General features: G+C 37.1%; 1 protein-coding gene across 1 annotated transcript in view; it reads right to left on the bottom strand.

Annotated features, from left to right (window-relative positions):
- CKAP2 (cytoskeleton associated protein 2) overlaps positions 1 to 13,908 on the bottom strand; it is a 19,466-nt gene that overhangs the window by 4,316 nt on the left and 1,242 nt on the right. Inside the window, exons 2-8 of the mRNA XM_081815501.1 lie at positions 12,919 to 13,000; positions 6,612 to 6,690; positions 5,642 to 6,504; positions 4,982 to 5,186; positions 3,380 to 3,550; positions 1,558 to 1,627; positions 1 to 15 (exon numbers count right to left, since the gene is read on the bottom strand). Of these exons, the coding sequence (XP_081671627.1) occupies positions 1 to 15; positions 1,558 to 1,627; positions 3,380 to 3,550; positions 4,982 to 5,186; positions 5,642 to 6,504; positions 6,612 to 6,690; positions 12,919 to 13,000 (1,485 nt within the window). The remainder of the gene's footprint in view (positions 16 to 1,557; positions 1,628 to 3,379; positions 3,551 to 4,981; positions 5,187 to 5,641; positions 6,505 to 6,611; positions 6,691 to 12,918; positions 13,001 to 13,908) is intronic.

The following is a 13,908-nucleotide window of genomic DNA, read 5'->3' as shown; positions in this document are numbered from 1 at the left end:
CCTCAATACTTTCTCCTATAGAAATACATTTATAGATTAAGCTTTTGGTCAAAGTTGAAGAGCAAAATCAGAAGACATTAAAGTAATTCATAGTTGGTCAGATTTTCAAAATAGAAGAACCAAACTGCCATCTCCTAACTATTACTTTTCCTAAGCCAATACCGCTGACTATTAACAAATATTCACTATCATCTATGGGTTGGGATTATAGATACAGATATAAGAATGAAACCATCCCTGTCCTTTAAGTTCACATTCCATGGAAGAGACGTGCTTGAAAATAATTAAAATGAGAAAATTCTATATAGCTGAGATAAGAAAAAAGGGTTACGGGAACCCATAAAATGGGAAAACTACCTTTGCTTGAGGGACAGGGAGAGGGCTAGGGAAATCTTCACAAATGACATTTAGGCTGGGTCTTGAGAAACGAATACTTGACAAGACCAAGGAAGACCATCTTGGTTATGAAGCTTAAAAGGAAATGACCTATTAAGACAAAACTAACGGGCCAGTGTGCTTAGAATATAGGGTGAGGAGCACGGTGGGAATGTGGGGAGGAGGTGATGATAGGTAGGAAGGGCTGGATTATAATGAACTTTACATGCAAGAAGTTTGGTAAAAAAACCCAAAAAACCAATCTTCACTGGAGAAACAGATACACAATCAGATTTGATCACTACGAAGGATGGTTTAGAATGGCAAGAAAAAAGAATGATCTGTGATGATCAGAAGACAAACAAGGCTGTGATTGTCTCTAAGCAAGGTGGCAGAGAGGTAGGCATCAGTGAGAAGGAAGGGCCTGATTTACAAGTTATTTCTAAGTTAGGGCTTAACAAATAAACGCATGTGCACATCTGAATGAGTGTGCAGGTGTACTGAGGGCATCTCTTATAACATTCCTTGCTTAGGCATCTTCAATGACAGAGCAGTTTCTTTTTTCCCTTTTCTTTTTTGGGAGGAAGAGATGATGGTTTGGGGAAGCAATGAGGGAAGACGAGTTCAAAATAAAACATGCTTGATGGGAAATACTTGAGACATCTTGATAAATCCAGCAAGGTGAAAAGACCTCTAGATTTGACTACTAGGCAATTATTAGAGATTTGTACCAAGAGATGTTTCAGTTATAGGATATATCTGAACCTAGAAAATGTTTACATTTCATATACCTGACAGCTAATGAATCTCTTCCCTCTATCTACTATCCCTAGCAAACAGAATTCTTGAATGAGCTTCTCTAGAGCATAGAACAGATGACAGAATTTAATAGATAAAATTTTAGAGATCATCTAATCAAAGTGCCTCATTTTTAACACAGGGAATTAAGGCCTAGAGAGGTAAGCTAACTTTCACAAACACTCAATGATAAATTTGGGTTTTGAACCAGAGATCCTAATTAAAAATTCTTACACTACATAAGGCCACTGAATCTCAGAGGTATGCCCACAGATGTAAGAGAAGAAAAACATCCTACAAATTTAAAAAGTTTAAAAAGATAAAAGAAAAATAATTCAAGGAAATTTAATAAAATCACAATTCACTTGAAAATTAAAAACTTACCATATTTCACTTTTTCTTGACTCTTCATTGTTAGAATATCTGCAATTGCATGTCGCATCTCTTCAATAGGCTTAATTTTTTTAATGAAGAAAATACAAGTTTTATATTCTCAGACATTAACTAGGTTGTTCAAGTCAAAAATATTTAAAACAGTGACTATACTTCAAACTTTAAAACAAGGCAGTGGTTCTTAGATCATGTTTCTTTTCTCAGAATACTTATTTTGACACTTGAACTTTTGAAAATGACTCTTTCCAACTTATAGAATAAAAATGAACAGAAGGGGTAGAATTATCAGATTAAAATTTTTCTCCACAATTTTTCTTAAGCCTCTGGTAACTCTTAACTGTTTGTCTGATATAAACAAAATTAATGAACAAGTAGCAAGCTAACATTAATATCTACTAAAGAGCTAATAATATAAATTTAAAGTAAATTTAATATAAAGTTTACTCCTTTTCTCCTACATTCAAGTCCATGGTTATGTATTTTTTTCACATGCTATTAAATGCATCTTTGAACAGCTCAAGGTTGACCAGCCTAACATTTCACTCATTCAAATTCAACAGTTTTACTGACTGTCCATTATATGCCAGAACATGTAAGCACTTACTCTGTTCCTTTGTACTACTATGATTGCTAATGCAACATATTCAAGATATTATATAAAAGGGAAGTTCTGGCTCATATTCCTAGTTCTAGAACATATTCCTGAACTACTCACTCATCCTGCTTTCAATTTTCTTGGCTAATTTTAATCCTTGTTTTCCACTTTCTGCTCCAGTGTCACATCTCTCTCTCTTTACACCCTGCTTTCTATGTGAGTCCTTGGCTCGGTTATGCATCCTAGGTATTCTGCCTTAAGCCACCTTAAGTAATGTCCCTTCTGGTTCATGGAGTAGGAACCTCACACCCTCTTCCAGGTGGGATTCTGTCAAATACAATTACCCTTCAGCAAAATGTTTTATACATAATAGCCTTTGAGAGAGTATCTGCTGAATATTTGATTTAGGATTCAAGTGCAAGGTCAAATAGCATCTATTGGCTTTGCTGAGACTAAAGTGAGTAGACCTTTCTTAAAGAAAGGCTAAAGAAAGGAATTTTTAAAAATTCTCTCTGTAAATAATCTCCAAAATGCATTTTTGAGAAACTTGGTCAAAAGGAAATGCATTTTAGAAACATTTGCCCATAAAAACAAAAAACCCGGCCAAACCAAAAAACCTAGAATACAATTTATTCTATACCCAGAGCCTCTTGCAGCAATAGACTAGGAAGAGGGGAGAGGTGTGGTATCAAACCACTATGGCGCTAATATGTCAGAGAAACTAGTTTACTGCCATTTTCTATGTGTGGGCAGGACCAAACATATGGCATAAAAATGTGAGAACATTTAAGAAGTGTTCTTCAAGTGAAAGACTTCTTTCACAAAGCCACAGAACCTACTAACATTTTAAAAGTTAGTTTAATTCCACTTGGCTTTATATTCGCTAAATAAATTTTAATATTAAAAATTCAATTTCCCAGATCTCTTAACTAGGAAACGTGCAAAATGACATGTTGTGCTAAAATATTTCTCACGGCCAGTTTCATTAAATGTACATTACAGTGTATATCCATCTTCTAAGGTGTGATTGTCACTAGTTCATAAGCAAGTTTTAGAAGGTTGAGAAACAGCTTTTATAATGTGATCACTGTGGCCTTTAAATATTCATTACTACTACATATGTAACCGCAATTTTATCAAGTTATGTTTGATGTACTCCAAAATAACTCTGAATTCCTTTACAGTGTATTAGTAAAGATCAGTAAGTTTTAATCTTACCTGAGCCCCTGCCAGAATAGCTTTCTCATAGATTGTGATAATATTTTCAATAGGACTTGTGAGTGGTTCAATACGTGCAAGGCATATCCAATATTTAACAAGTTTTTTGGCATCTGGAATATTTTTAATCAAGTCATTCAGTATGACCAATATTTCTTCTTTTGGGCACCCCTAAAATAGCAAGAAGTAAAGTGAGTGATATCCTTTAGCCTCTAAACTATGAACAATTAAGTAATTGTACTATAATCAAGATTAATGATAACTAGAGAAAAAGTTGGTAGAAAATTACTCATAAAAATATCCAGTGTTCTCTTCCTCACTCCAAACTTATTCTGAATGGCTAGCAAGAAGCCTGTTAGTCATGAGTACAAAGCATGAAAATAATGAAATACTAGTTGAGAAAAATAGTAGTCAAAAATGACTAACACTGGGGTGCCTGGGTGGCTCAGTCGGTTAAGCGCCTGCCTTAGACTTGGGTCGTGATCCCAGGGTCCTGGGATTGAGTCCCATGTCAGGTTCCCTGCTCAGCGGAGAGTCTGCTTCTCCTCTCCCTCTCCTTCCTCCCACCCCCACCCCCGCTCATGCTCTCTCTCTCACTCAAATAAATAAAATCTTTAAAAAAAAAATGACTAACACTTTACTTGATCTTGATGATTATCCTTTTATATATTGTGAGATTCCATTTAATACTTGATTTAGAATTTTTGCAACTACCAAATGTTTATGAGGGGGAATAGCTTGCAGGTGTTAAAAACGGTCTTTGTCAGGTCTTGATATTAAGGTTAAAATGAATCTGTAATGGTTGATTTAAGTAAGAGCTATATATAGTTAGAGGGTAGGGAAGAGAACATCCACAGTATCAATGACAAACCCCAGCTGAGCAGAAATAAGAATATAATAGGGAAACTCCAATCCTAATTTTCACTGGTCTTCAAAAAGCTTAAAGACACTCATGAAAACCAGAGTAAGGTTTGAAATCATACTCTATATATTCATTCTTGCTATGGATCTTAGACACCATGGGTGACCAAATCAAGATTAAAAAATAGCCAGGAAATAAAGGAAACATTCTGGAGTTATTATACTCTGTAGGATTTTGGTCCAAATAGTGAAACTCTACAGTAAGTTTAAGACCATGATGATGTTGGTTTCGATTAATGGAATTTTGTTTGCAAATATTTTAGTTAACTTGAATTTAATCTGTGATAATGACTCACTAATTTATGTTCCTAGTCTTTGGTAAAATATGTAATGAGTAGAAAAAATAATATGTAAATATCCTGAAGGAATGTAAAAAATAGAAGTATCAGAGTGAATATCCACCCCCAGCCCATTCTATATTAACATCTTAGAGAAATACAATATTTATAAGTAAAAAAAAAAATCAAGTTAAAAAACCTAATTATCCCTTTGATATATGTATATGTCCTCAATGAAAATGTGGTCCATTAAAGGCTAAAGAGAATCTCACAACTAACATTACGTCTACATAACACCACTAACACATTACGTGGTCAAAAGAGTGACAAGGTAATTTAGTAAGAGAACTTTTATAAGATAATTTGCAAACTATAAACTATTACACAAATATAAGGACTGTACCTCATTAATCAGGTTTAGGCATTCCGAAAATGTCTTGTTTACTTTTTCAGTAAATAATCTTTGTTCATCTTCTTCTACCATGGTCATCCAAAAGGACCCAACTGAGTTTTCGTTTTGCCCTTCAGGCTCAGGCTGGGTAACCACTGAGCTAGGAGGCCTTTTCAGCACTTTTCTTTTACCAGCTTTCCACTCACCCAGACGAACTCTAGGTTAGAAGCAGGACATAAGCATTACTGTGATACTGATGAGAGAATTCTGTCAGACAGAGAAGTTAAAAAATAACTCAGGTCTTTAAGTAGTTCCACATGTAGGCCACACGTAAGTTCACAAGTTCGAACAAAAAGAAATACTGAACATATCAATGTTCGTTTCATGCTCAAACACCCCAAGAATGTGTTTTTAAATGGAGAGGTTATAAAATATTTCCCAACTGTATTAAGCTTTGTAACTCAGATTACATTACAACAATCTAATGAAACAGACTCAAGCACAGTAACTTAGGTCACACTGTTCCACCACATAAATTTGCTTCAGCTGGTCTGTTTATGACAGAGGAGATTCCACACCCACACAAGTTCTAATATATTCAAGGAGATTATAAGCCAAATTCACAAGTGGTACTCTATTGAAAACTAAGCCCCCAAAATGACATCTACTTACCTTCTCTCTTCTGCAGTTTCTTTGGGCTGAGCCGATCTATCAAGAGTTGCTTTTGCTATAGTGTGTCTGCGAGGGTCAATGCTTTTTGATTTCTGTACCAGTTTGGTGTTAGAAGACGAAGCAGGCCTGGCTACAGTTTCAGAGGTCAGGCTTCTTGACAGTGTCTTCTTTCTCTCTACAGCCTGAGAACTGGTTTTGGCACTAGATGAAACCGTGTTTGGTTGCAGTAATTCTTTCTCCCGAGGCCCCTTCCGGATTGTAACATTGGCAGTGGCTCGCCCGATGCCCAGTTTCACAGCGTCCTGAGCACTGTCGCGGTGACTTCTGATAGGAGGCCGCACCAGCTGTCTGTCCTGAGCTGCAGTGCTCCCAAGTTTCGTGGTGGTCACCACGTTTGGGGCTTTATCACTTCTCACTGTTGTACTGCGAGTGTCTGTGGGTGGAGGCTCTGGGTCTTTAGGGACAGCAGCTGAAGGCTTCTTCGTTGTTGCAGAACTCTCATCTCTGACTGGGAGGGGCTTTCTAAATGAATTAATCTTAGACTGAACAATTTGGCCACGGTAAGACCCGAGCACAAGCTTCTTGGACATGTTGGCATCTTGCTTTGGTTTTTCTATGGATATTTGTTTCTTTTTATTGTTGTTTTTAAGATGAAACACTTGGCTTAATGTCATGTGTTGACTTTGAGGGTCATCTTTAATTGGTATGGACTGTCCCATTTGATTATTATCCTCAAAATTATGTGTGTCAACTGCTATTGTTGAACTGGTTAATTCATTAGAAGGTCTTAAAGGAATACAATTTTTTCCCATTGTTACATGATTTTTGTTCCCAGGAGGTCTACTGACATTTTCTTTACCAGCCTAAAAGAGTGATTTAAGACAAATCAGCATTTCAGAACAAACTTTAAGAGTTTAGGAAGGGAAAAGGGGGGGAAGGACAGTTTAGGAGGGCTCTGTGCATATCTTACCATTTTTGTTTTAAATTTCAGAACTTTTGTCTCTTCGTGGACTTGGCCCTCAGAGTTCATCACTTTCTGGTCTCTGCTACTTTAAAAAATAAAAAATGAAAAGAAGTTTAACCATGTACCAAGGAAGTTTTCTCTTTGGGGGGAGGAATGAGAGAATATTAACAATCATCTGACTTTGTAATTTTAAATTGAGGCAAGAATGGAACTGAGATTTATTCGTCCTTTTTCTTATTACAGAGTGACTTAATAGTGTAAACAAGATAGCTGAGGAATTTAAAGGTATTTTCTTAAAAGTCTTAACACCCTCCCTACACAGAATATGTAAACATTTGATAATCTCATTCCAAGCCATTCTTCCTAGTCACTTAAACAAGTCCTCAAAACCTTTATTAAGCAACATTTTCTTTGGCTCAGGCCATGATTTTGGGGTCACGAGATGAAGCCCCGCCTTGAGCCCTGCACTGGGTGTGGAGCCTGCATAAGATTCTCTCTCTCCCTCTGTCCCCCCCACCCCCACACCCCCGCTCACACACTCTCTCTCTCAAGGGGGTGGGGTAGGGGGTGGGGAGGGAGGCAATCTACTAAGTGAGAGAAGTTATTTACAAAGGATATATCTGATAAGGGGTTAATTTGCAAAATTTATAAAGAACTCCTACAACTCAACATGAAGAAAACCCAATTAAAAAGTGGGCAGAGGATCTGTACAGACATTTTCCCAAAGACATACATGGTCAACAAACCCATGAAAAGATGCTCAACATCACTAATCATCAGGGAAATGAAAATCAAAACCACAATGAGATATCACCTCACAACAGTCAGAATGGGCTAGTATTTTTTTTTTTTTAATTTTGAGAGAGAGAGAGCGAGCACACGCATGCTTGAGCATGGGGAGAGGATCTCAAGCAGACTCCATGCTGAGCACAGAGCCAGATGTAGGGCTCGATCTCACAACCCTGAGATCATGACCTGAGCTGAAATCAAGAGTTGGATGATTAACCGACTGAGCCACCCAGGCACCCCCAGAATGGCTAGTATTAAAGAAACAAAAAATAACAAATGTTGGAAAGGATACAGAGAAAAGGGAGCCCCTGAACATGAAAATATAAATTGGTACAGTCAGTGAAAAACAGTATGGAGGTTCCTCAAAAAATTAAAAAGAGGAATACCAGATGATCCAGCATTTTCACTCCTGGGTATTTACCTGAAGAAAACGAAAACACTAATTCAGAAAGGTATATCCACCCCTGTGTTTACTGCAGCATTATTTACAATAGCCAAGATATAGAAGTAACCTAAGTGTCCACTGATAAATGAATGAAGATGTGGTATATGTATATGTGTGTGTGTATGTATATATATACATACACACACAATGGAGTATTACTCAGCCATAAAAAAGAATGAAATCTTGCCATTTGTGACAACATGGATGGACCTTGAGGGTATTCTGCCAAGTGAAATAAGACAGTTGGGGAAAGACAAATATCATATGATTTCACTTCTATGTGAAATCTAAAAAAACAAAACAAAACAAAAAAACAACAAATAAACAAATAGAGATTCAAATACAGAGAATTGCAGGTTGCCTGAGAGGAAGGCAATGGGGGGGGTGGATGAAATAGGTGAAGGGAGTTAAGAGGCACAAACTTCTAGTTATAAAATAAGTCAGCCATGGGGATGAAAAGTACAGCATAGAGAATATAGTCACTTGGTATGGTGACAGAAAGTGACTACGCTTGCGATGGTAAGCATTTAATGTGTACAAATGTCAAATCACTATGATGTATACCTAAAAGAAATATATTATATGTCAACTATACTTTGATTAAAAAGAATAAAAGAAAAAAATAGCTCTCCCAAAAGAAATCCAAAATTTTCCATACCCACTGACAGCCCAATTTATTACAAATGTGGACTTTACTTTTTAGATGACAATGCATTTAGAATACATATCCAAAACAAATGCTTTCTCAAGAATTTGACCTACACTCCTTTGAATAAATACAGACTGGTTTGTACAGGCCATGATATTCTCTTAACAAGTCATTATAACAATCTGCATTCCATTAAGAAAAGAAAAAACACGCTCAATTAGACATGCCATTGATTCTAAGATCCCCAGTTCAGAGATGTTAAAATGTAAAAGGTATATATTTTAGCATGAACAAAACTTATCTGTATGACAATCTGGGTTACACTGCTTTTCACATCTGTTTGCTCAGTCTGTTTGGACAAGGGGCAGAACTTTGACAGCTTGTATTACACATTTTGGATGATGGCAGAGAAGAGTCAATATGTGTCACTGAACAGAGCAATGTCTTCCCAGTTTAAGCTCCTGCATTCACTACCTGATGGCAAATACTCCTGTTATTATTCACTGGTCTGTAGTCTGGTGTAGGGTGGGAGATGATGCTCAGGGTCCACCTGTCAGGGACTCCCAATGTGGTAACTAATCAGACACCCTATTACTTCTGGACATACAGTATACTGTGATGTTATCTCACTGAGAAAATCAGACGCAGTCTTAACAAGAATTAGCCCTTCTTTCCTCCACCAAAGACTGTCAGCCTATCTGCCTCTGTACCCACATATTCTGCCTTCCCTCCTGTCTATGGATGAACTGACACCATGCTGACTCAAGGTCAAACTCAATATTTGTGTTCTCCTGCTTGCCTACTCAGGATTTTGTTCCTGTGATAATTTGCTCATTCTTCTTAACTTGCCCCTCTACTACATCACTCCCATCAGCATATAAACACTATCTATTATATCTCATCTTAAAAGCCTTAAACTCCACATTCCCTTTCAGTTCCGGCCTCATTTCTCTTTGCTTTATAGCAAAACTTCTCAAAAGCATGTATCTATACACACTGTCCCCATGTTGTCACATTCCATTCTCTCCCCAGCCCACGCCTCTTGGGAGCGTGTCCTCGGCACTCTACTGCGGACTCCCAATGTCATCTGCTTCCATGTTTCTACAAGTCATGGGCCAATTCCGTTTTCACCTTACTGAACCTTTAAGCAGCACTTGACACAGGCAGCCACTCTTCTTTCCTTCAATACTTTCTTCACTTTGCTACCAATCACCAGCTGTTCTCCTTTTTCTCCTACCTCAGTGGTCTACTTCTATTAAGTCTGTCTCTCTTCTTCCTAAATTTTTGGGGGCTCAGTCACTAAGCATCTGCCTTCGGCTCAGGCCATGATCCCAGGGTCCCGGGATTGAGCCCCGCATCAGGCTCTCTGCTCAGTGGGGAGTCTGCTTCTCCGTCTGCCTCTCTCCCCCTCCAGCTTGTGCGCTCTCTCTCTCTCTCTCAAATAAATAAAATCTTTAAAAAAAAAATAAATTTAAAATTTTTCTTCTGCATTTTTTAGTTTTATACTTCTCAGGGACTCCTCCTTTTCTGTCTGTGCTAACAGAATCCTAGTACTTAGTCTTGATATTGCTGGCTTTTTAACTGCTAACTAAAAAAAATTCAGGATAAGGAGAATCCACCTTATTCACCTGTCCAGTATGGAGAGTTATACTGAAATATGTTCTGTCCCATTCTGTCTTGTTATGATAAAACTGCCCCCACCAAAGTTATCTAAACAGGATTCTTAAAATACCCACATTAGAGACTGTAAAATAAAATGACTTAATTTTGAAAAGCTGCAACTCTGATTGGTCGTCTATTTAACAATTTGTTGCTCAAGTAACAATATTTAAGTTGACATCTGTTTTCTGAAAGGAATAAATATGGTACTTGTAAGATTTCTTGGTGAACCCAGAAGAATTTCAGAATTTTCTTTTCTTCCCATTGTGTTTAAGAGTACTATAAACCCCGAGGCCCAGTTGAGTTCCTTATTTAAATAGTAGTTGAGAGTCATGCTCTTACTTGAATTAATACTCTCTTTACTCACTCTCTAGTAATCTTATCCCACCTCAAAGTTTTAAATAAACATCATCTACAAACTGATAATTTCCAAGTTTAAATCTCTGGTCCCAATCTCAATCCAGCCCTTCAGACATGTAACTATTTGGCATTTCCACTTGGATGTCCTGTTGGTACCTCAAACTTAGCATGGCCAAATCAAAGCTCCAGATTCCCCCATTCCTCCCTCAGTCTTCTCCATCTTGATATATGGTATCACTAGCCACTCAATTATTCAAATAAAAAATCTAGGATCGTATTTCTGTTTTAAATGAAGAAATGCAGGATTTGTAAATGAAAATTTAAAGCATTTAAAGTAACCTATTAATGTAAAGTTAAAAAGAATTTTTAAAATTTGGAAATAATGCCAAACTTACATAAAGTTGCAAAATTATAAATAGTTCAAAGAATATTCAAATACTGTTTACCCAGATCTACATAGTGTTAACCTTTTATTCCATTTGCGTTATTATTTACAGTTTCTGAACATGTGTCTGTGTGGAGTACATGCAATTTTTTCTACCTGAATCTTTCAAGTCAAGATACATACTTTATTACCTTTAAACCCTTAATGCTTCAGTGTTTATTTCCTAAAAATAGTGACTTTCTCTTACATAACCATAGTGGTTATCAAATCTATAAATTCAACTTGATATATCCTTTCATCTGTTTATATTCTAGTTGAAAACTGACCTAATAATGTCTTTACTAATATTTCACCCTCCACAGTAGGATATAGTATCAGGGTCAGGTGTTGGATTGAGTGGTAGCTCTTAATCTGGAACATTCAGGGTCATCTTAAAGGCTATTCTTTCTTTCACGTCCCATCCATACCTAATCCATCACCAAGTCCTGTCATCTGTACCTCCTAAATATAAGCACCATCTGACCACTTCCAACCATGAGGAAGGGTATGAAGAATTTACAAAACCAAAATATAGCAATAACTGTTTGGAGAAACTAAAGAAACCAGGAGAATAGAGTAACTCAAGAACCAGTGCTCTGTGTGTAAAGCCACTGAGAAATCGTGAAACATTATCTACCACTTATTGGGCTCTCTCCATATACCAGGCATAGCACAATGCATTCACTCTCTTATTTGATCCCCAAGGAACACACATTACTATCCCATTTTAATATAAGTAAATGGACTCAGAGAAGCCACGTAACTCCCCTGAGGTTACACAGTTGTAGTGGCAGACTTATGGGCTCCAGTCCTTATCACTCTAAAGCCAATGCTCTCAGAATGCCAGAAGGAGCCTAAAGGATGTTACTAACAGTTATCTCTAGAGGGGGCATTTGATCTGCTTTATATACTTTCATGGGGCTTTGTTTCAGCCACAACCATGTACTATTTTTTAAATTTTAACAAAATAACACTAAGATACTCCTATGGAGGGTTGAGACTAAAACAAATGATCTCTAAACATTTGGGGAGAGCCACCTCCTGAAGAATAACCATTTACGCCTCTCCCCCTCCCCCCCACACACAGTAAAAACCTTACTAAATTAAGACTGACCTTTGTAGCAGTGCATAAACCATAAATCAATATTTTGATATATACAAACACTTTGCTTTAAAATTAATTGTTTCATCTTGGAGTGTGAATTAATTTACATGGGAAGAAATACTGTGCTATCCAAGAAGGTATGGCTACCGAGCACTTGAAATGTGCCTAGTCCAAACTGATGTGTGAAAGTGTGAAATACATACCAAGATTTTGAAAACTCAGTACCTAAAAAGGATGTAAAATATCTCAATAACTTTTAAGAATTACATGTTGAAATTATAACATGGTATATATTTGATTAAATGTTATTACAATTCATCTTTTAAAAAGACTTTTCAGAGGGGCACCTGGGTGGCTCAGCTGGTTAAGCTCAGGTCATTATCTCAGGGTCCTGGGACTGAGCCCCACCACAGGCTCCGAGCTCAGCAGGGAGTCTGCTTGTCCCTCTCCCTCTGCCCATCCCCTGCTCATGCACTCTCCCAATAAATATTTTTTAAAAAATATAAATAATTACATCAAAAACTAATGATTGGACATAATAATACATATATATATAAATAAAAAGACTTCTCAAATGTGGCTACTAGAAAAAATTTTTTTAAGATTTATTTATTTAAGAGAGAGAAAGAGCCAGCTGGGGGAAGGGCACAGGTAGAGGGAGACAAGCAGACTCCCTGTTGAGAGGGGAGCCAGAAGTGGGGATCAATCCCAGGACCCTGAGATCTGACCTGAGCCAAAATCAAGAATGGGATGCTTAACCCACTGAGCCACCCAGACACCCCAGAAATTTTAAATTACAGTACAATTTTGGCTCCAATTACATTTTTATTAGACAGCTCTGACATAATTTTACAGATCTGAAATGAGAAAATTTGACCTCACCTGGGTATGTGATTTTCCTGTTTGTATGCAAAAAAAGTTTTTCTTTTTAACATATGTTCCTTGAGTTTTTGTCTTCTTTGTTCTAAACAACAAAAAAGCAACAAGTCAACATTTGTTACAACAGTAACAGCAAATAAATATTCACTAAATGAACATCTTACTTCGAAAAATGTTCTACTAGAGATCACATCTTACATACAACAGAAAATTTCCCAGTTCAGTATTGCCTTTGAAAAATAATCCCATTTTTAAGAGATTGTTACCATAAAAGGTCCCCACAAGCACTGCACAAGAATTACATTCTCTCTTGTTTGAAAGTGAAAAATCTGGAGAACGTCATTTTCAACATAGGGTTACTGAAAGCCAAGCTTTAAAGAAACTAAATAGCAGAGTAGAGACACTAGACTCCAAGTTCTAATTTACCAGAGCTGGGTTGGGAAAGAGTTTCTTTCCTCTGTGTTCCCATGTGCAGGACAAAGAACTAACAATATTATTTCTGAAGACCCAGCCAACCCTGGATTTACATAAAGTCGATTGTGTTAAATTTGAAGCATCAGACGAGGCAACCCCAACTCTCCCAAAAACTCGCTCTCCCAAAAAAACAAATAATCAAGTCAAAAAATGGGCAGAAGACATGAACAGACACTTCTAGGAAGAAGACATACAAATGGCTAACAGACACATGAAAAAATATTCATCATCATTAGCCATCAGGGAAATTCGAATCAAAACCACATTGAGATACCACCTTACACCAGTTAGAATGGCAAAAATTGACAAGGCAAGAAACAACAAATGTTGGAGAGGTTGTAGAGAAAGGGGAACCCTCTTACACTGTTGGTGGGAATGCAAGTTGGTACAGCCACTTTGGAAAACAGCGTGGAGGTGCCTCAAAAAATTAAAACTAGAGCTACCTTAGGAGCCAGCAATTGCACTTCTGGGTATTTACCCCAAAGACACAGATGTAGTGAAAAGAAGGGCCATATGCAC

The sequence above is a fragment of the Leptonychotes weddellii genome, chromosome 3, assembly GCF_054177405.1.
Source record: "Leptonychotes weddellii isolate Sample4059 chromosome 3, ASM5417740v2, whole genome shotgun sequence".
NCBI lineage: Eukaryota > Metazoa > Chordata > Mammalia > Carnivora > Phocidae > Leptonychotes > Leptonychotes weddellii.
The sequence above is the reverse complement of the archived record's forward strand: the minus strand, read 5'-3'. Positions and strand labels throughout refer to the sequence as shown.